This window comes from Cololabis saira, chromosome 3, assembly GCF_033807715.1.
Source record: "Cololabis saira isolate AMF1-May2022 chromosome 3, fColSai1.1, whole genome shotgun sequence".
NCBI lineage: Eukaryota > Metazoa > Chordata > Actinopteri > Beloniformes > Belonidae > Cololabis > Cololabis saira.
Window position 1 is genome coordinate 17,820,998 of NC_084589.1, and position 24,077 is coordinate 17,845,074.

A 24,077-nucleotide genomic window follows, 5' to 3' on the forward strand; every position below is an offset into this window, starting at 1 on the left:
ATCCAGGTACTGTCGGGAGAAAGAGAAAGAAGTCAACAGCGGGGACTTCGAGTAAAAAGAAAACTACTCTTCTGGACCCTGCTGCGCACGTGGACAGCAGTTCGGTTGTAGCTCGGGTCTGGTTCACTTAGTATAGAGGGTCCAAGTTGTGCTAAGACATGTTCATATTAGTAGATTTATTTTGTTTTTATGTTGTTTTTATGTCTTGCACAAAAAGTGTCCAAACCTTTTATACTGCTGTTCTGCCATGTGATGGCTCAGTATGTGTCAATAAATAAAACACCATCTACTCACTGGTATTAGTAGATGGTTAACAAACTATTAACAACTGATCTGTAAAGTGTGAGTTAATATATTAGTTAAGTATTAGTTATTAGGTTATGTGTGTTATTGGGACGTTATTCTAAAGTTGCAACTATTCCTCATTTACTAACAATTAATAAATGAGGAATAGTTGCAACTTTAGAATAACGTCCCAATAACGTATATAAACTATTAACTGATTCTTAACAAGTCATTAACTGATACCTAACAAGTCATTAGTAAGTGATTTACTCATGATCTATTACTAATTTATAAGATATAGGTATAAATCATTAACATGCAGTTAACAAGTCATTCATAACTCGTTAACTAACAGCTTGTAAGTTATCTATTGACTATCTATAAGGCACAGTTATAAATCCTTAACAAACTGTTAACTGTTATTTAGCAAGTCATTTAGAACTCATTAACTATCAGTTTATTAATGACCTTTTAACTATCTATAAGCACCATTATGGATCCTTAACAGACTGTTAACAAATACTTCACAACTCATTAATAGCTTATTAATGAACTGTTTACTAATGATCTATTAACTAGTTATAATGGATAGTTATTATAAAGTGTTACCTCTTTTTTTTTTCCAATTTCTCTAACGTTTCAGGAACTATATGGTTGACAGAAGTGATCATAAACATAAATTTTCATAAGATGCAAAGATTTTTTTTATTATCTGTATCTAAACTTTACTTCATATTCTATTGACAAGCACAAACTGCAAAAACGTTTGCTTTTATAAAGATGGTCACACTTGCTGATTAACAACAAAAGCACATACATTTTGTCAGCAGCACCTGGTTGCAAGACATATTATTTTAAAGGTAGGGTATGCAGTTTCTGTGTGGCATCGTGCCTGTTAATGTTTACAAAAAGCCAACTGCTCCCTCCCTGTAGTGCTCCCCAGGAAAACACACCCCATTATCATCTTTTTCAAGGCTCATCCCCTCCCCCCGAAATCGTGTGCACAATCCCTCTCCCTGTCTGTGATTAGCTGCAGTAACATCTATGTTTCAGTACCAGGGAAAGTCTGAAATTAAAACATGGCTGTCCTCCTCCTCAGTCCTTTCAGCTGCCATGTCTCAACGTATTCAGTGAGCGCCTCAGCGAGGAGGTTCCTGTTGGCCAACCTGAGTACCTCTACTACTACAGGGCCGTTTTTTGCCCCATAAAGGTTCATGAAGACCATTTTTACAAGGTCGTTCCTGGTAATGGAGACACGCACAAACGGCCCTGAAAAATATACCCAGAACCCCCGCTAGTGGAAATGCGCCTCTTGTTATGGTGCCGTTCCAAATATTGTAGTCACGTGCCAATGAGTTGAACCTCGTAAAACGTCCTCAGAATGGAAACAAGCTTAGTTTTTGTTATGGTTTGGAGGGAAGGCCACCCCAGCTCTGTTTCCAGGCCACGGAGACAGGGCTGTATATGAAGATCTTTATTTATTTATTTATTTATTTATTTTTTCACAGTGTATTCACGACATGGGCAGGCAGCAGGTGACAAGGAGATATTAGCCAAATGTAACACAACGTTTTCTTGGTTTGAATTAATACAGAATAATGCTAATAATAATTATTATTATTATGCAGAAATATATAAAACCTTAGAAGCAAAACATATAGGCCTACTTTCCTTTTTTACATTGACGTATATTTTGTATGAAATTGAATTCCTTGACTACATTAAGCACAGTGTTGCTTTTTTTTAAATTTTTCTTTTAGATTCTAGAGTTAAAAGGGAAACAATCGGGATATGTGAATAGAAAAGGCAAAGGATGATGACAGAGGCCCACAGTGTGGCCTGTTATTCAGATGAAAGAATCCTAGTTAAAACACTTTAATGAGAAAGTGCAGTGATCCTAAATGGAGTGTAATCACACAGGACTGTGTTTTTACATCTGCTTACCTCTGGAGTACTCTTACTGGCCCCAGGCATTCCAAAGGACTTTCATCCCAATCTTCAAGCTCTCAATCGTTTTCTCTGCTGTGAGCACCTCTTCTCATTTTCTAGTTTACTGAGATGAAGAAATGTCTGTCTTGAAGTAGGTGAGGTAATTGTGCAGTTTATTATGGCATTCTTAATGTGTGAGTAAGTATCGGCATGATCGTACTGCAGTCTGTTCGTCATTTTGGTTCCATTGAAAGAAAGTCTTTACTTTACGCATAAAGATTAGGATTTGATTTGACTGTTTGAGATGATTGTCTGTTTAAAAAAAGAAAAAATCGGAGTTAACGGGTTATTTAATGCTAAATGATGTAACTGAAATTTAGATATCACTGTGTATTACGTGCTGTTATGAATTTAGGTGCCTCAGTGGTTTCTTAATGTGGAGAAATCTTTGTTTCTTTGAAAAATATTCAGGCGGATCATCAGGAAAATGGCCAAATAAAAGTTATGTTAACACCACATTAAACTGTGGATGCACATTAAATAGTTAATATTGAGTGCTGGTGGCACAAGCAGCCGGGGGAAGATGATGAGGTTCCTCCAGGTGCAACCTTGTTCCTACCACAACCGTAGAGTGAGACATGACTCCGTTCCACCTCCACGCCATCCACACAGCCCAGGGGAGTAGAATTAGGGTGCTGCAAGCCAAATCAACTCAAATCAACTTACATTAGCATCCTTGATTTGATACATTCTGTCCAATTATATTTAGTATTGAAGAGCAGGAATAACCTGATTCAATCCGGGTAAGTAGCAGTAGCCGGGTAATGGAGCGATGAATATTAACTTTACTACATGAGGTTCAGCTCTATTAATGATGATACTTCACTGGAAATGTACATATTCAGTTATTTAATAATACGTTTGTGACTTGTTACCAAAAAAAGAAAAAAAATATGGTGACTTAAGCTTTTTTGTCTCAAAAGATTAAAATATATATCCACATGAAAGCAATACATTTCGTTGATCTAGAAAACTGAAAAGTTGGTAAATACTACAAATTGATATCCAACCTACTTTTATCCTGCTTTTACAGAAATTTTTTAAAACATAAAACAGTTGCTTCATGTCAAACTGTACCACAGTTGGAGAGGTGGGAAAATATAAGTTAGAATAGAAAATGCTGTTTAACTTTTGAATCTAGTCATTTTACTACCAAGCCTCACTGGGACAGATGATGAAGATGATGATGTCATTTGTTCGTCAAAACCCACATTTATAATATCAAGCATCACAGAACACATTAACCAGGGAGTATCTAAATACCTTAGCTATGAAATATCTAATCAGGGTGTCCTGCGTTACATCTTTATGTGTTTCTTGAGTCATGTTCTTCCAGAAGCATTTCCCAAAAACAGAAGCCATGACTTGCACTGAGTTGCTGTCTAACAGTTTGCTGATGTTTTGTGAGAGAGGTCACACTAAGTTAATCATATGTGCAATCAGGCTTTTCTACTTTTCTCTGGTTCAGAAAAGAGCCATGTTTTCTTTGGAGTGATTAGAATCAGCATCTATTTCCCTGAGGTCACAGTGTGCGGTGTTATTTAACGTGTTGAGATGCATGTTTGGGTTGTTACTTGAACCATACTCACCATGCTTTGATGAGTGGCCTCTGGCTTTGTTTCCGAGTCGGGAGAGATGGCGCGATAATGCTGCGGTTTTAGATGTTTTGATAAGGATTGGAGGAGATGAATGCAAGAGCTGTAGCTATGTTGTGTTTTGTTTAAACTACACTATAATGCTCTGTCTTTAAATCTAGTCCTTAAAGAATTTTCAAAATGTTTTTTTTCCTTGCTGTTGCAATGATTAATCCTTCTCTTTGCTTGTCCTTGTCTTCCCCCACTCACGACCCACGCTGCAGCTCCTGCAGAGCCTTTGCTTTGCAAGTTTGCTGACGGAGGCCAGAAGAAGAGGCAAACCCAGGTCAAATATCCCCAGAATGGCCGACCATGGACACGAGAAGGAGAGGTGAGTCCCCCACCCTGACCCTTCATGTAAATGTCTTTTCAGTAGTAAAAGCAGTTTGGGGAGAGTGTCACACAGGCAGAGTTGGAAAAACACAACCCTTGTGGTCTTAATCAGAATGAGTGCGGAAATGGTACAGTTAAAAAAACCACAAGTACTATTATTCTAACTTAGCTGCAAGTACGACCACAGGAGATCCACACACCGCTTATAACATTTCCTACTCAGCTTTAGAGTCAACAAATGACACTAGTCTCAACAAAACAGCTGAATGGCTACAATGAGCTGGTCAGCTTCTCAACATCCAGTATTTGTACTTTCTTGGACATAGTTTAAAATCGAATCAGCTTATTTTCCACATCTTCCACAAGTTTAAAACCAAGAAAAAAAGGAGTTATCAGCTTTCATTTCCAGTAACCTCTTTTACAGTAATATGGAGATGCTGCTACCAATATGTAAGCCAGTGTGGATAAATGTGAGGTATTAGCTTTCGGAAAAAAACCGCAACGATGAGGTTGTTTAAACTATAACTTCCAGCCTCACATCTTCAGGAATAAAACCTTGCAGCAGAGGACTGGACTGACTGCAGCACAGTGACTTGAGTTCAGATTTATGTCGACACCACAGCTGTAATCTAAAAACCAAGGGAAAGTGAATAATAATGTCACCACCCACACACAGAGTGACGTTTTCCTAATGCTCACATTACATGAACGTTGGGAAAGAGCAGAGTGGTGAAGTGGACTGAAATAACAGCAGGCTGCGACTGCACTGCAACAAGAGCCGCCACAACAACAACAGCACGCTGTGGTGGATGGGTTTGACCTTCGTGGGTGTCTGTGTGTGGCACGCACACATTGCAGATTTACTTTTTACTGAGAAAGCTAACAGTAACGCCTCCCTACCGTCTGAGTTCTCGGTGTTGGTGGTACTTATTTTATGTCCACATCTATATCGGTTAAATGTAAAATAAATGATCAGTGCTTCCAGTGAGATCCCTCACATATCTGTCAGTGTTTCATGACCTGCCAAGCCCTGCTTGGCCCCCGAAGCGTCTTGTCAGACGTGTATGCATTTGTCGGAGCCAGGTCTCTAAGACCAGGCTGACTAATGGAGACATCTGGCCGTAGAAGATGCTTTGAGGGGCTTCATCACGCTCAGTCGACCAATCCTAATCTCCCAGAGTCCCTCATTCCTAAATGACTTTGGCCTCGGGACAAAGACATGAGCACATATTACACACACAATCACTCACACATGCACTTCTTAAGGTATCCACATGTGCACATGTGGGATGTGCAGCAATGCAACAGATGGGGAATGTTTTCTAGCTTTTGCTTTCACTGTTAGAAAAAGGGAAGTTAGAGGAAAATAGCTGATATCCAGCCCTGGCTGCGACATATTTTCTTGCAAAATACAGTTTAATAGATTGGTGGGAAACCAACACTTAATATAAGTTTATTTCTCAAGGTGAGCTGTGGAACTCTTTTGCATGTTTAATATGTTTTTTTCTTTATTTTTTTCTTACCTTTTTAAACCAAAGCTTTGTCGTGGAACTGGTGTGGAAATGAATCCATCCCGAGTTATTAACTTTTGCTCTTTAATGTTGTTGATATCATTATATATATATATTTTTTTTGCTGCTTCTTCAGTCAGCCTCTTTCCTAGAAACACCACTTGAGGAAAATCTCAACGTTGCTTCAGAGTTCAGCGTCAGGGCACTTTTTCAATTCATGTGCTAATTTGGAGAGAAGAGCTTTGTGCTGAGTAGCTACAATACAGCTTGGAAATGGCTTGTAAAAGCCTGCAGAGAGAAGATGAGGATGAATGCTGATTGAGAGGAAAATAGACTTGTTAAGAAATAAGTAATCGAGAACTAAAGCACCGTACAGTAGTTTGTTTAGGTTGACTCCAAAATTGTCAAGAGACGTTGAGATGCATGATATTCTTAGTAAAACGGTTCAAAGTGACACTATCAGCCCTGTTACATTTGGAACACACTTAAATATGATATGTGCGTCACTCCAGCTGCCCCTTCTGACATATGATAATTGATCAATCTAATGGTCGGTCTTGAATGTGTCAACCAAAAATAAATGAAGAAGAATTTGTAGGTATAATAACTACAGCAAGACACATTATATGTAACTGCCTTTTTCTAAAAATGTAACATGGTCCTGGTTTTGCTTCTGACTGGATGGTATATATTTCCGCTGCGATGTAAAACCTTATGAAATTAATTGGCATCATAAGTTCAGCAGCTAAAAGCCGACACTGAAAAGATTGTGGCATTTACTTGTCGTTTCATGACAAGCATGTTTTTGCAATAGTGATGTAATAATGTTTCAAACTGAAAACATTTTAACACAATCTTTATAGTTAGTTTGAAATATTTCTGGGTTTATTCGATATGAATTCAATTTGGATATTTACTCTTTTTGGCTGCTGTTTTGTTCCTAAGTGACACATATGACCACAAAAATACAGTATAAGTACAAAAATGGACCACAATGAAAAAAAGGTCAAACTAAACTCACCAGCAATCCAAATTAGACACTGGGTGAACATGAATAGAAGCATAATGATCAAAACCATTGGGATAAACACTTGCACACTCAAAAAAGCAATAATTGCTCCATGGTTCATGGCTGCTTGTCCTTCAGACTGGATGTCTTTATCCTCAGTTGGACCAGTGTTGGGACCTTTGTTCATGGGTCCTATTTTTTTATTATCCATCCATGTCTGAATTAGATTTTAATGTTACGCCCCGAAAACTGTTTTCACATCAATGTATAAAAATGTAATAAAAAAGTGGTTAAACACAAGCTATTCAGAAGTTGGTTATTTACATTTGGTGTGTCTGTGTGTCTCTGTTTCTCCCAGAGTGGCATGGCGTTAACATATGATCCCACAACAATGCCGAATGGGTAGGTGGATATTTTCTTCTTTAATTTACAAACAATATGTCTGTGGTTTCTAACTTTAGACATTTACAAACTTTTCTTTTGATGCCCATTCTCTGCAAAGTATCTTTCAAAGCAAAATGTCTTTTACTGGAGTCCCACCCGCAGTGAAGTGTCACTCACACTGGAAAGCTGCAGAGATGAACATACGGATCAGTCAAGTATCAGCACTGATTTGCTCAAAAGCACTTGAATACAAATGTGGCCTCACATATTGTATATTCTCCCACTCAAATTGATGCAGAATACAGGGTCGTTATCACACACACACACACACACACACACACACACACACACACACACACACACACACACACACACACACACACACACACACACACACACACACACACACACACACACACATGTTTACTCCATCTTTCACAGACTGATGCAGATGCAGCATTAATTTATGATTCTTTGGATACGAGTTGTCAGCATGTTGGTTTTGATTGCGGACAGGGAAGCTGGGGGTTGTTGCAGTGCTCCTGTAAGACTCCAGTCAGTGGAGGGCAATGCAACGTTTCCCAGCTGAAAGCAGAGAGCAGTGTGTATGCCTGATTCAGTTGAAGCTGAGCTTGTACTTGTCTGCTAGGAATGCTTCTGGTGATGCAGTCCCAGGAGATCCTTCCCCCTGGCTCTGTATTTGTCTTTTCCTCTTGTCAGCTCAATTTCATCCGTGCTTCATCCTGCCTTTCCCAGTTGTCACAGCTGGATCTGCGTTATCTTCCCTTTGCACTTTTCATCTCATTTAAAAAGCAGTCCCCTTTTACGTGCTTGGTCCTGTGTTATGTGCTAAATTGTATTTCACTTGTTTTCAACTATTTTTTTCCTCTACACCATCTTGTTTTGACTCATCCATTTCATCCCTGCTCTCTACTCCCAAGCAGCTGCTTTAGTTTCAGTGATCTCTGGTGTATCATTTTGTGTGCGTGTCTTTGCGCATGCATAAATGCATGCTCGCACGCAAGCATCTGTACGCTTGTGGTGTTTTAGCCCTCTCTGACCTATCTTCCGAGGTCATTCAAGCTCCTTCCGGCAAAGCACTAAATGACTATGAAATGCTAATGCAGTTAATTAGAGAGGCAAAAAACCAGGAGGGAAGGGGTTTGAATAAAAATGGAGGACTGAACAGGGTCAGGAGGAGGGCAAAGGCAAAAATAAAGTCAGCCCAAGGAGAAGGGAAGGGTATGAATCAATTGCACGTCTGTTAGTCTCAGAACTTGAGGACAGCTGGTTTTTAAAGTCCAACACCAGTCTGATATTATTAAAAACATGTGTCTCTATTGGCCAGACTGCTTTGGCTTGACGCCTGTCCTCTTCTTTTTATCAGGACAATAAAACATTCACTTACTGAATGTCTCCTTTTTCTCCAGTCTTTATACTCTTAAACACCTCTGCCGTCCTTTGCTTTCTTGTCCTTTTGTCTTTTGAGAAAAACTGAGCTTAGCGCTAAATCATTCTCTAATTTTTTTACCAGCAACCTCCTGACAGAGCGTTTAGATCACACCAGAGGTTAGATTCAATCCTGTGGTAATGTTCTGCTCGCAATTACATGTTTAGTACATTGTTTAAACGGCCGTGCTAGAGTCCCCATTGACGGTTTTCTGCCCAGGGTTAATAGCTTCCATCAATAACCTTGGATCTGTCCTCTGTCTGCTACTTTTCTCTCTCTCAATGCACATCAGTCTAATGAAAAATACAATAAACACAATCAGAGAGCCATATTGAATAACCCTGTTGGTTTCCCTAATTTGTATTCATCAATGCCAGTACTACAGTATCTCTAATGCAAGTCATATATTAATTGAACTTTTAAAAAAATGGATCCATACCACTACATTAAGGGATTTCTTTTTTTGGCAATACTTTTACGATCATATTTCAGTCTGCACTTCAAATCTGACCCAGCTACTGTATGTTTGTACATTTCAGAGGTTTAAATCCATATCAGTCTGGAACTGTTCGGATTTTTTCTTCCTTATTTTACCTTTTCGGCTTTTCACAAAAACATATTTGAGTTACTGTTATATAATGAAAACAGACTCCTTAGGTTGTGGCTTGGGGCTTTAATTTGAGGATATTCATATACAATCAGTTCCCCTTGAGGGCTCAAAAGTTACTTTGATATGTTGAAAAAAACAGAAAATCATTGTTTTAATTGCTCGCATGCAGAACAAAGGGTCTCCTTCAAACTAGTGCTTTACCAGACCGTTACTGTTGTTGTCTTCAGCTGTTTGTGTCCTTGTCTTTCTGCCTTTCGTTTTATTTTCTGCAGGGGACTCAGTCATTGCCGAATATGTTTCAAATGATTGTCCATATTTACTCTCAAATAAAGTCCAATAAACTTTATTGCATTTGGCTGCATTTGAGAAGACAGTCAGACCGCATTCTTCTCTTTTTGTCACATCGTCAACAGTCCTGAGTGATCCAGGGCCATTCGGAGTCATGCACGTTCATGTCATTACATTAACTCCATGTGTTTTACATATGATGTCATGTGCTTTTGGAGCAAACGATGCGCTAAAACTTTTTCATATGTTTTGTCCTGCCCTACTAGTACAGGTTGAAATGTTGTTGTTTTAGGTTCAAGTACTGGTCTTACTTTCCAGGATTTATTTCCATTCTTGAGGCTTCTGAAAGGCCTCTCATACCTTGTGGTGAACGCTCTCTCTTTTGAAGTCAGCTATCATCCACAACTGTCTCTTTCATGGGCGTCCAGGACTTTTTATGTTGCTGACCTCATCAGGCTATTCCTCAGACTGCACCAAATGGTTGATTTGACCTCTTATGCTATCTCTCTGATGGATTTGTTTGGTTTTAACAGCACAAAGTACAGTCTGTTTCTCTTATACCGAGAGCTCTTTTAACTGCATGTTTTGGTTTCAAAGGAACCTCTTCCAAAAGCTAATGAAATAAACTCTTTAAGCTGCTTTTTAAATAAATAAATGAGAACTAAATAGCTCATATTTGTCCATGAAACTGTTTTATTTGAGCTTTTTTAAATAAGGCTCTGCATTTTAAAGAGTTATGATTGCAAGGGTTTACGTTTAGGACAGCATTCCCCAGTCTAAGTCCTTAAGGACCACTGTCAGCATGTTTTAGACTTTTCTCTGTTGCAACACACAAGATTCACATGAATGGATCATGAACAGACTTTGTGGGTGTTGGAGGAGGGAAACATCTAATACATGCTTGGCAGTGACCCTTGAGGACCCAGAGTGGGAAACAATTATATACTAGAGGCAATATGCAAAAGATAGAATGCATGCTGTATATAACCTGCACATGAACAAAAGCTAAACCTGCTTCTAATGGCGAGATCTATCCATCTTGCTGCACAGAGGTGAACCATGCTGTAATTTGGAAAGTGGGGAGAAGCGATTGTTGCACTATTCTTGCAACCAAAAAGCATAAAATCCAACAGTCACACTCTGCAGTATCTGGAGGAGGAAAATGAGCACATGCAAGCAGTAATTCAACGATATTCCAGTGTTTGCGTTATTACAGTCAAAGTGCAAAACTGGACCTGACTGGACAATGTGATATGAAACAAAAAAGAACAATAGGACAACACAGAGACCTCAGGAGCTCATTTTATCCTTGAAATTGTGCTTGTGTCACCACGGAGTGGTAGCAGTATCTTAATCTTATCCTGTCCCTGGGAAAGCACTGAGACCCAGGACTGTCTCCGTGTTCTATGCACTATATGTCAAGCATATCTTAAAGAATAAATACAAAAGAATATATATGAATATACGTATTATTTTTTTTTTGTCTTTTTTTGGGGGGGGGTAGGTACTTTTCTTCCCTGATTAAGAAACACTTGATTTATAGCAAGTAGCTTTGAATACAATCATGGCTGATAAATAGCTAGAGGAGTGCTTCTCTTTCTGTCTCTGCCCCCTCTCTTTGCCTCCCCTCCCTTACTCCATTATTCAGTCAACAGACACTTTGGGATCGATCGGGCACAGCAACATGGCCTGGCGGATGAAACATGTCCTCTCTAGGTACACAATGATAAATAAAGCCCTGCGAGCCACAGCAGCCTACCGCTGCAAAGTTGAGCAGGTGAAATGGAAAGAAAAAAGGAAAGAGGAGCAAAATCAGAAGGGCAAACAAATGTACATGAAGTAAACAGAGCATAAAATGTAGATGTTGCAAATGCAACCTTCTCTATATGTGTGGGTGAGAACATAAAGGGCAGAATTGAAATATTTCACCCACTCACACATTAGGTTGATAATCCATTATTATGCATAGCAGTGGAACAGACTCCTTTGTAAAATGATGTGTTCTCAAATGCAGTGTCAAGTTTCGTTCTCAGACATCTTTGATGGTATGACACTGAAAGAAACTGAAATATTTATTGTTTCCATGATAGCTTTGATGATCTCTGATCCATTTTGTCAGCAGTGACTTGAAGTGCACCGGGTAGCTCGAAATAAAGACGATCCCTGTTTCACTTTTGCATGTGTCTAGATATTGAAAGTTAAACCTTTGTGTACGAAGAGGTCTCTCCACTGATAGTGTATTTTTGTCAATATAAAATCCTCTTTCCTTCTCGGTTCTAACCTATTTCGCTGAGGTCATTGGGTGTTACAGATGATTAAAATGTTTCTTCTTTGCTCCACAGGCTCTACTCTTCGCCATATAGCATCTCCACCAATCGGATGATTGCTCAGACATCAATCACACCCTTCATTGCTGCCTCCCCTGTCTCCACATATCAGGTTGGTGGACACTTCAGAATTAAGGGCCTGACCGTGTACATGTCAAGGGGAAACATTGATCAACTTCTTGTAACACTTCATTCATTGAAAAAATAATAACGTGACCTTAATAGGTTGCAGATCGGCTTAACTTAATGTGTTGCATGATTATACTTGTGTCACACCAATAATCTGTATTTAACACGTGCGGACACAGAAATCCTTATTTAGAATATTGCATTGTGCATATTGCTTTTACATACTGACTTTGTATATCCATATTTATTATGTTATGATAAATGACATTATAAATATGTTATTAAATAAACGATCCCGCGTTCTCCCCTTTCTGTTGTACTGAGATCAGAAGTGAACTTGGTGAACTCAGAGCTTAAATCTCAGTGAGAAAGTGTCCCTTGCTTTTATATGACCCAGTAGGCTACTGAGGGAGCCCTTATGTGCTGTAAATACCCTCACGAGTCGGCAACTCAACTCCGTGGCTCACACACCCTTCATCACTTAAGAAGTTTCACTGGCATCTTAGCAACCACATAATAGGGAGCCAGTTAATAAATTTCACCATTTAGAAAGAACCAATTTGGTGTTACGGCAGAGTCATAATTTATGTTTATCTTTATATCACAAAAAAAAAATCACATTTCTCTTCTTGTGCTGATTTTAATTATTTTATCCTTCAGTGTCTCAATGGAATCTCAAAATGTTAAATGGAGCACTAAAACAAAAAAAGGCCATTAGAGGGTTTCATGAAAATATTGCTCGTAGATGCAGGAAAAAGTGGCAATAGATTGTACAAATGCAGTTTTAACCTCTTGTTTGTGGGGAAATAGTCTGCATAGAGATCCCCAGACCTACCTTTCCCCAGTTACCTCCTCAGTTCCTCCAAAAGGTTGCCAAGGTGTTTCCAAGACAACAGAGACACATAATCTCTCTAGCCAGTCATGGCTCTCCCATGAGGCCTCCTTCTTGTGGGAAATGTTCAAAACACCTCTACTGGGAGAAGCTCAGGGATCCTGGCCAGAGCAAAGCACCTCAACTAGCTCCCATTCAGGAGCAGTGACTTCAGTCCTTCTACAAAAAAAAACCCTGTCCTTAAGGGTGAACCCTATTTGTTTCCCCACATTTTAATCAGTTGTATTTACAGTACCATTCTTCCAAGCACTGTCCACAGCTCATAGACATGGAAAAAGTCAATTTAGCAGCCAAATGTATTTAAGATTATTTCTCTCAAAAATTTGAGAAGTTAGCTCCCCCCCCCAAAGAAAAATCCATGTATTTGCACAAAAAAAGCATATAAAGTCAATAATCAGGACTTACTCATACTCTATGTGTGCATGGGGATTTGCATATCAGATTTCTTTGTACTTTACCTAAGTCATGAATAAGCGTATGTCCGTTTTTAGTGTTGACTTTGGTCTTTTAATAGGATTTGCTTAAATAAGGAAAATTACAAAATAACACCTATCTCATCTTGTGAAGTCATGAATCATTAGGTCTTTGTTTTTTTTTTTTGTCTTTTTTTCCTCCTTAGTCAGATGATCAGCAGCAGCAGCTTTCTTCCCAGGTTTTTTTGACTTTCAAATTAGTTGAACAAACAATCTTTAGCTGGTTTACTGTTCAAGAGAAGCCTCAGGCTGCACAGAAAAGGCACCTAGGGATTCATCTTCATCAGGAGAGATTTAAGCACAGGAATCTTAGCTATCAGCTATGTGCATTCATGACATTTTTTTGTCTAGCAATGATAAACCACAGGGTTATGTAGTAGTACCCCTCCTATCGACCTTTTCATTCATACACACAAATGCATCTTTTATGGCTACATTCCCATGTGTGTCTCATTCACTCCCCTCCACACACCAAGTTTTGTCAAAGCTGGCAATGCAGCTGTGGTTCTGTGAGTTCTTGACTCAATTCTTGATCCTCAGTTTGTCAAACACCGATTTTAAAGCAGCCGCCCCCCCTAAGGTTTTGAATAACATGAGAAACTGCTTTTAATGAGACAGACAGATGCAAAGACACACCTTCGGCATTGCAGAATTTATAGCCACATCCTGCTTTCGAAAGAAAACACAAGAGGAAATTTACTTCCCTTGAATTAAATCAATCCCCAACCCCTTCCCCCCACCCACACATCATGCTTCTAAACAGACATACTGTAGATTAACAAGCATGCACATTTCCATTATTATACAGAATATAGACGCACCATATCTCAGCGGTGACAGCGTGGCGTTCAGGTTCCATATGTTAAGGCTGGGTTGCAGGAAGTGGGACAAGTTGAAAGTAGCAACATGTGGCCAAGACAGACTTTGATGATGTAACTCTCACTGTTAAGCAGAAACTGTTACACTCTCCTCTGTGGTCTTTGTAACCTTTGGTAATTACAACATAACATGCTGTATAGTGGACCCTCAGTTACTGATGTGATATTCGTGAAGACGTGCCGCCGCAGGGACCGAGCTAATGATTCATTTTCACTCTCCTCTTCTTTGTTTTTCTCATTTTCACTCCCTTCCTGTCACTCTGCATTCTAATTGTTCCTCTTTGTGATTTCTCCTCCACAAATTTTTACCCACTTATTGCAACCTTGTTTCTGAACTTTCTTTCTAACTCGTCTCCTCCTGACTGACCCTCTGTATCGGACTACTAATGCTCATCCCCTCCTTAATGCTTTATTAATTGCTTTATTTTTTTATGTCCTTCATTTTGTCCTACGCCCCATCCATCTTTTCTGTTTCCTTCATTATATCTGATCTTATTATCCTCTCCTCTTTTCTTTTCTTCTCTTCTCACATAGGTCCAAAGTACATCTTGGATGCCACATCAACAGTATGTTATGCAACCTACAGTAAGTGTTTGAAGCAGCTTTTGTCCTTTTTGGCCTGTCCTTTCTGGGAGCAAGCGTGTATCACTGTTGGTCTGTTTTAGTCTGATTGTTTACAAGCATTCAAATGGTGATTTTGATACTATGTTTTTCCCTTCCACTTTATATCTTTACTTAAATTTCAGTGACAACATTTATATAGCTACAAGATTTTAAAAACTATGGGCAATTGCTGTGCAGGTCCCTAATGCTTTGTGACAAAGCCTTTTTAAACTGTAATTAAAACATCTTTGTCCTCTTTATAATGTTATTACTTAATGATTAAGGAATGAAAGTGATACAAGGTCACTGTGATTGCGAAAGCCCAAGTGGTACAAGAGAAACTTTCAGTTTTCAACAAGTGCAGTTTATATCAGCCAAACTCAATTAAAGCCAAGAGGAAGGAAAACATCCCTGCATACTATCCTGCAGAATCAATGTGTGAACATAGCCTCCTTAAAGCAGCTGGAAAGGCTCAGTTTAGTCGACTGTAAAAATCCACAATAAAAGATTGCTCCCTGCTGGATTGAAATGAAACTACACATACAGAACACGTATGTATAAAAGACGATGTAATCCTTACTGCTATTGATCACATACAGTATATACACGTTCATATAGTTATTTACACAAACTTATATTTCCTCCTCACACACACAAGCACATTTCTTTGATTTAAACCCAAAGTGGTGTGCATTATCCATCTTAAATACGTGTAAACTATCATATAGTGACTTTTGTAGTCGGTCTAGTCAATAACTGCCATAATCTTATACTTACGTACCGGTCCTGTCTTCTGCTATCATGCTCAAATATCAATGTGATAAAAACCCAAGCGTTTCCCTCCTGTTATCCATGGACTTTGTACAGATCTTGAAATAAGCGACTGAGCCTGCTCAGGATTCATTTTAAGCACAGAGCAAAGCCCCAGCTGAAATCCATTTGGCATTATGTTACTACATCAGCATAGTGTATAAAATGATTGTTCTTTCATTGAGTCATGGGACAGGGTCCAGTATTTAATTAGAGTCAGGAGTGAGCTGCGTCCTATTTGGCCTCACTTCACAAGTTGATTACTCCTAAGTGGAGCAGAGCCAGAGGATTAAATAATCATCGGCATCACTGGTACAATAGATTCATCCTACGGTGACCTTGAAAGCGTTGAATGAAAATAAGCTTTAATTGTAATGCCACAGGAAAAATGATCCAAGATACAGGGAGAGAGATGGAAAACTGATGGAAAAGCCAGTCAGGCAAGTAAAATAACATTGTTAGGTTAAGGCAAAAGAAATCTAGTAACATGGGAACCTGGGAAATTAAAATGTCCAGCCAATAATCCTCAAAGCTTTACTTGCATTACAATGTAGAGGGTCTCAGGGCAGTCAAATATATCTCAGGCACAAAAAGAAACAACAACCTGGCAATGATCAAAGTCAACCTGAGGAGTATACAGTATATAAGGAGGAATAAAGACAGGGACAGGTGAATGAGTTACACAAAAATGAGGGAAAACATTCATAAATAAGGAAGCTAGACATTAGGTAATTATTTAACATGAGTTTACGAAGCGACTGAACCATGCAGTCTAGACTGAAGGAGACCCAAAACCATGACATAAGAAGCAGATATTAGTTCCGTTTTACTGACACTACTTGGTTAAAAAAAGGTTTTACTTGTACACGTCTTCTGAAAAAGCCACATTACTTTGTTAGCAAGAAAGTGAGAGAGAGAGTAAGAGAGTTCATCAAGCCAACTGCTTCCTTTAGTAAAACATTGCATGGACTTTAATGACCTCCGACAATGGAAGTATTCTTGTAATTAAGAAATGTACAGTACAGCAGTGCACCTATGCTTTATGTCAGGATACAGAGACAATGATCAAGACCGATTTCTTTCATAAATTTGATTTGATTTGCTGCCGTTATACACATTTTTTACTTGTATACTCAATGACTGAACTCGATGACTCGATGTATGGGTGGCTGAAGGTAGAGCCAGCATATATATGTGCTTTTATTAAGAATGCACAGAGGAAGTCTAACAAATACTATCTTGTACAATTGTTAAACATGTCATAGAAATTCTCCAAAACCCTCCTCGTTGTTTTCCTGTCTGTCTTCCTCTCATTTATATCTGGCAAATCCTACATACATTCTGTTGTCATGTTGGATTTAAAAATATGTCCTTGAGAAAGAATGATACCCATCTGTAAATGTGTTTTTTAAACAAATGTCCCATCTTATTAGTTGGCAGGCCACTTGATATGACAGCCTAAGGCTTGCGAGAAGACAGAGGGATAGAAGACGAGAGAAAATGAGGGTTTGGAAAAAGAGAAAGTAAATAAATGGGAGAACTCTTTGGATTTGACAATGCTAGAACGAGGGTGAGAAGCAGGCACAGGAAAAAGGAGAGGAAAGAGGGGATTACAAAACAATAAATTGAGAGCAAAGAAGTAAACAGCTGTTGGAAAAGCTTGTCTGGGCTGTGCGTGCTTACTCCCCATGCCTTGTCTGTGCTGAGTCAAAATCCCTGTTAGACAACAAAGGCGAAGGCTAGTCATTGTATTTCCTGGATGGAGACGAGCTTGCCAAGTGAAAGCTGCATCAGAGAGGGAGGCAGCGGCTTCATTCTTCTCCTACGGCAGTGGATGCTTCCTCCTTACTCCTATACCGCAGTTAATAACTGCTAACTTTGATTGATCGATTGCATCTTCAGTCATTAAGTCTCGTGTCTCATGAACGCCTCAAAAACTCAGTAAACTGTCCCCTGTGTATTGTGGGAGAAATTCTTACACACTTGTGTCCCCGAAACTAGAAAGTTTCAAAGTGTATCACTGTCAAATTAGCATAAATATTTGGCTACTGGAGAGATGGATGACCCTAATCAAAAAGTTGGAGTCAGAAAAACAACAGCAGAAACACGGCCTGCTTTTCATGATTCATGAAGTAAGGCGGGCTTATTCACAGAAACATGAGGTTAAAGTCTGTAGATTCCAAGATTAAGTCAGGTAGACAAACATTAAGCACAACTATACACATTTAAAGATGATTTCCAAGACTTGGTTTGATGCCCAGACTGCTTAAACCTCTTTTCTATACATCTTATGAGGATGTCTTTGTGCGTAATTACTCACAAATCCCTATACTTTAAATGGACACATTACTCCAACTGCACATGGCAAGAAAGACAGGAAATGAATCCTGCTTCAGAGGGATGTAATAAAACATGAAATAGTATTTCATATCTTCCTGAATTGAATTGTCACATTAAACCCTTTTAAAAGGAAGAATTTGGAGCAAAACTGTTAATATTGCAAATTGCAAATGATGCAAAATCTTTCTTTTTTTATGCAAAGATCTTGTGTGTGCAGAACTGTCCCCCACGCATGCCTGCAGGTGCATGTAGAGACTGCAACCCAGCAAAATTTTCTATATGAAGACTTGTACAATCCTCAGCTCTTTTGTCTTTATAAACAAACAGATAGTGTGTGCAAGTACATCACAAAGGGAACTCATAATACATGTTCTTTGCATGCTCACGCACAGAGGTCGCATCGGGAAAGCAGCGGTTGGTGGTTTTCTCAATAAATGACTGTTATTATCCCTTAATACTGTGTATTTGATGCTGCACAGTGCCTGCAGTATTTGGCTGATAACATTCAAATCGAGTGAGTATTCAGCTCGTCAGTTTCCGTTCTTTAAAAGAAAACTGACTAAAAAAGAAAGGGAGGAGTGGAAAAGAAAGCCAGTACAAAGTGAAGCAGATTTTTTTTTCCTCCTGCAGTCCTTGGGGCAAAAGGATTCCTGTCAGTCTTCCTTGTATACTCATTTATAACCCTAGGAACTGTGTCTGATGCAAGAATACAACAACATATACATATGCTCTACAATAAAACTCATCACACTCCAATTCATCCATAGTGTCCACGTCTAATGATAGCCAGTCTAGCACTTGTACAGCTATGAACCATAAATCAAAGCAGACAGTTAATCATTATGGGTTTCCTTTTTCTTGAAGCTGCTTCTCCTGCATGGACTCCAGCTGTGAGGCTGAATGTAGGAAGATAGGATGAGAAGTCATTAGAGAGAAGGTATTTAGACGGATGAGAAGCTTGAGTATCAGCTTGATTCCAGTTGCTAAATTTACCTGGCTGAGCCAAAGCTTTGATGGGGTTTGTAGGAACATCTGTTAAGCTTATTTTCAGTGTAGCAAGAGTTACTACCCCTTCTTTTTGGACCTATGGCTTCCTTGTAAATAAAAGAAGAAGAATCATCTGATTCCAGTGGAGCCTTAGAGTATAGAAATAAAACAACATATAACTTTTTACCTTACCATTATTTATTTAACATAAATAAAGCAAAAAGTAAATTCCTGTGGACAATATTAAGTATTCCCACGATGAAATAGCTTGTAGATCCACCTGCAGACCTCAGTCTCTCATATTTTCATGGCACAGTTTTGGCCCATTCTTTCTTGCAAAGTTGCTTCAGTTCATTAAATTTTTTGGGGTATTTGCTTATGCACGGTTTCTTAAGGTTATGCCACAGCACCTCAGTTTAGTTGAGATCAGGACTTCAGAACCAGATTATTCCAAAACCTTGATTCTTTTACTTTTTCTGCCATTTATGATAAGATTTTTTCTGATGTGGTTCAAATCATTGTCCTGTTGAATCACCTATCTGTGGGTATAGGACAGGGGGCTTTGTATTTCCCTCTAAAATACTTTGGCATACAGAAGAGTTCATGGTCAACTCAGTGGCTGCAGGCGCCCAGATCCTGCGCCTGCAAAAAAGAAAAATCATCACTCCTCCGCCACAGTGCTGAGCAGCGGGTATGAGGTGTTTCTGATGAAATGTTGGTGCACTAAAGCCAGACAACTCCCCTTTGGTCTCATCTGTCTAGGATTTTTGTGGTTTGTTCAGAAGCAGGAAACTTCAGTCATGTTTCTATGATCTTTTTAGACAGAAGATGCTTTCTTCTGGCAATCTCTCCCAACTGTGCTGTCAGGGACTTTAACAGTCAACAGGCTCAGTGAGGCATGTGGGGTCTGAGATGTATTGCTTGGGGCTTTTGTGTGTTTCCCTGAGCTTTGTATGATCTGACCTTAGGGTAAATATTCTGGATCATCCACCTCTGAGAAGACTGGCAAGTGGCTTGAAGGATTTACACTTTTTTATATTTATTCTGACTGCAGAAGGTAAAACACCAAATTAGTTTGGAAAGGATTTTCTTATCATTTCTAAATGGATGTGCAGTAATTTTTTGCTGTGCACAATTGCTTCTCTAAGACCATTGTGTATGTCTTTCTCTATAAGCATTGTGTTAACACATACGAGTGCTCCAGACCAGCAAACTGCCAAAATACCTTCTTTTATTGAGCTCTGCTCACCTGCTGATGATGTTTTCATGAACGGCTGATAATTAGTAGCACCTGCCTACAATCTGCTCTTTAAATTTTGACACTTACATGTTGTTGCTTGTTTGAGACTGAATTTATAAGAACAACTGAAATCACAGGATTTTTATTTTCTTTTTATTGAAAATAACATGAGGTTAAAACCGGAGTACTCGTCATTCACTTGCAATGCTGTCGATACGGTTTCCAGAGCATTTTTGGTTACCTTTGGTTTGGTTTCCTAAAATATTCCTCAAACAGATCTCCTATTGGAGACATCAGGAAGAGGACTTTTATGGCTTTTATAATCTTTGTCGGTAATGTTTATACCGTATGTCCAGTACTCGAGTTGTAAAAAAAAATCAGGGGGGATGGTGGATTTTATCATATGGGGACGGATAATTTGTGCTGATTACAAATAATATAATATATTACAAATAATAGCACTGACCAAAACACCTGCAGAAATACTGCAGGAATGACATAGCAGCAGTTAAATGCAGCCTTCTGTAAGCTTTAAATATCCACTGGGCTTACATCAAATACATCAAAACACTACAATAAAAAACACTTTTCTGAACTTATCAATATGACTCTGTCCTTCATCGGATAAGTAAAATGGATCACTGCAAAAACTCACAATCTTAACAAGAATATTTGTCTTATTTCTAGTTAAAATGTCTCATTTTAGTTAAAAAAATCTCATTACACTTAAAACAAGACTCATCACTGGAAAAAACAACAATTTTCACCTGTTTCAAGTAGATTTTCACTTAAAATAAGTAGAAAAATCTGCCAGTGGAACAAGATTTTTTTTGCTTGTAATAAGTAGATAAATCTTGTTCCACTGGCAGATTTTCCTACTTATTTCAATTGAAAATTTACTTGAAAAAGAGGTGAAAATTGTCAAATAAGTTATTTTTCTGGTGATGACTCTAAATGTTGAAATAGCAGTAAAACCACATTCATTGATGAAATGACATAAGGGATGGAAAGGGGGGATGGCAGTTTTACAGGGGGGATGATTTGGACCGTTTTTATTTCAGGGGGGATGCCATCCCCCCTCATCCCCCCTCAACTCCAGTACTGCGTATGTCTATGCTTGTGGTGCTTGCAGACAAATGACTTAAGATGCACAACTATTCTCAGTTTTGAGTAGTCTCTCAAAACTAATGACAGTTGTGCATCTTAAATCATTTGCATGCATTAAAAAGTAACTCTTAAAATAGTTTGAACTTATATTACAAGGTATATGGGTGTAAAACCTCACACATACTGAGCTGTTTAAACATCTGTCATACTGCTGGGCCTAAAGTGCAGAAGTGTAATAACTGTGTTCTTCCAGCATGCTGTGTCGTCTGTAAAGGTGCTGACTGCTCCGTGGAGCAATACAGCCACTTATCCACGGATGCTGTCTGTGCTCATGGGAGGCGTAGTTAAAGAGCTTTCACAAAAGAACAGTGTTTACATCTGCAGGGATGTTGTCAGGCATGTCAGCGGAGCCTCCTGTTAAATCTTTACAGAGCTGCTGGCGTTGTAGTTGAGCTCTAGTGAAAAAGTACAACTCAGAGCATCAAGGTGTTAGACTGCATCAAAGCATTTCACGTTGAGCAGATTTACAGTAAAAGCCTCTCTGCTCCATTCACAAGCGTGTTCTTCGCTGGAGCCCGGGGAGCCAGCTGACTGGTTGTGTCATTCCCACCTACCATGTCAAATGGATCGTAATCATCAACTGTAACCAGCTTGGAAGTCCAAACTGCTTTTTCTATCTACATATCTTGAAAAATACATTAAAAATTGATTTATAATTGTTTTTACTAAAAAAAAAGATCAGGGACGGAAAGAACACCATCCTTTTGCGTTGCTACTGCATTTGATCTTTTTTTGTTATTCAGTTACAGGAATATAATTATGTTGCACATATTGTTTGAACACTTTCACTCATCAATATCCTTTTTTTTTTCAATAAAAATTGAAAAGTTAAATGACATTTTATTTAGTGCTTAAAATAAGCTTATTTGGCATGAATTGCAGACAAACCTGGGTCGTTTGTGTAGATGTTTCTGCAGATCCTCCCGGGCATCATGCTGGCCGCTAAGACTCACAGCCTTCCTCAGGTCCTGCCACAGATATTATATGGCCATAAAAGTAATGGCTTTTGCTGAGCCACTCAAGGACAGTGAGGGAATTTCCTGAAGCCACTCTAATTTGGCCTTAGTTGTATTATTCAAGTCATTGCGGTCTTGAAATATCCCGGCAATGCTTTCTCTTCTTGCAACTGAGTAGCAACCCTGCATGCTCCTCTATAAAGAACACCATTAGCCTGAAGAAAGGCAATATTTTACTTTCAACACGACTAATACGTGTTTGACCACTGGTGAAAAGACTTTTTTTTATACACTTGAGTGTTAGTCTTTTTAGTTTAGTTAGTTCTTTTTATTTGCCATAGTAGAACATTATTGACACGTAGAGTCAAAGCCACTTGTCACTGCAGTGCATTAATTAAAAACTTAAACTCATATATCCAATCAAATCAAACTAACTAAGAAACTAATGTGCAGGCTTTGGTGATTCATGAGTTTGCATTTAAAATAGGTTTTATTTAAGGTCAGCCTTTGGAATCTTATCATGAGCTAGGAGTACGTGTTTCATTTCAGCTCAGTATGAGCCACCGTATCGGCTTAAATAGTAAAAAAAAAAGGTTATCTACATTCGCCAGTAAAACCATGAAAGTACTGCTGGCAGGAAGACAGAAAGTTTGGAGAAACTATACTTTTCGTACTCACTCTGTCTTTTCCACTCCCGCTACCGCCGTCCATGAATTCTGACATGACTATTGACGTGACTATCGTCGAACCGTCTCTTTATTTGGAACTGACCAATAAACATTCATCTTACATGTTCCCAGTTTAGGTCCCGCCCAGGAAAACCAGCCAAGAAGCTTGCAAAGCTTTTAGATTCGCAAACAAAACTTCAAAGTTTTCAATTTTGTACTTGCAATTTAAAAAAAAAAATGATTACAGTTTATATAGTTTTGTTCTCAATCTGATTTTTGATTGAAAGTTCATTTTTCTTTGTTTGCATAATAAAGACAAAAATCCCTCCATAGTTTGCCATATTGTGGAAAACATTGGTTTTAGACTCAACGTCTTGACCGAGCATTTCCAGTTTGGGACTGCAGAGAATCAATGATACTAAAATCACGTAGTCAAACAAACAAAACAACCAGGGAACCAACATGCAGGTTCATGCATATGTTTCATCAAAGTCTCCATTCAAAGAGAAGGTATATTTAAGTCAGCATTTGACATCTTATCATGGTACACTTGATCGTTTCAGCTCAATATGAGAGTATCTTTCAGTGTCAGTTTAGTCTTTAATTTATCTTTTGTTTGTTTGTGTTTCCTCTGCTGTCCTCCTAAGCTATAAACTCAGGAGTAATTCAGCACATGGTTCAGCACTTCCCCATTTGAAAATTGAGCATTCAGTTTCCTGTCCTGCAATGAAAACCCCACACTTCAGTAGTGTTGACTGACGTTGTTTATACAGCCATATAAAGAGATTTAGTGACTGTTTGAAGTGATGCTGGCAGTTGGGGATGGGTTGAATTTGATCCATTTCCATTTATGATAGATGGGGGGCTAACATTCACCTTACCACTTTAAATGATTGTTTTTATGGATAATTCAAAATAAGCAACAACATTTTTATGAAAAGCAATTTTGTTTCCAGAGGATTTATCAGTGTTTGTCTTTTCTTTCATTAGTCTTGAAATGTTGCTTAACAGAGTCCTGATTGTCAGGGTTCTTTGGTCTTTTTGGTTTGGTTGCTGCAAGAGTTTGTAGTGTCACACAGTAGAGTCTAAATCATTTGGATCATATTTGTGTAAT

General features: G+C 38.7%; 1 protein-coding gene across 3 annotated transcripts in view; it reads left to right on the forward strand.

Annotated features, from left to right (window-relative positions):
* The window catches only part of LOC133426545 (RNA-binding motif, single-stranded-interacting protein 3-like), a 144,935-nt gene that overhangs the window by 111,269 nt on the left and 9,589 nt on the right, over positions 1–24,077 (forward strand). For all 3 annotated transcript variants that reach the window (XM_061716390.1, XM_061716389.1, XM_061716391.1), the window contains exons 8-11: positions 4,133–4,239; positions 7,120–7,163; positions 11,836–11,932; positions 14,727–14,777. In XM_061716390.1, the coding sequence (XP_061572374.1) occupies positions 4,133–4,239; positions 7,120–7,163; positions 11,836–11,932; positions 14,727–14,777 (299 nt within the window). The remainder of the gene's footprint in view (positions 1–4,132; positions 4,240–7,119; positions 7,164–11,835; positions 11,933–14,726; positions 14,778–24,077) is intronic.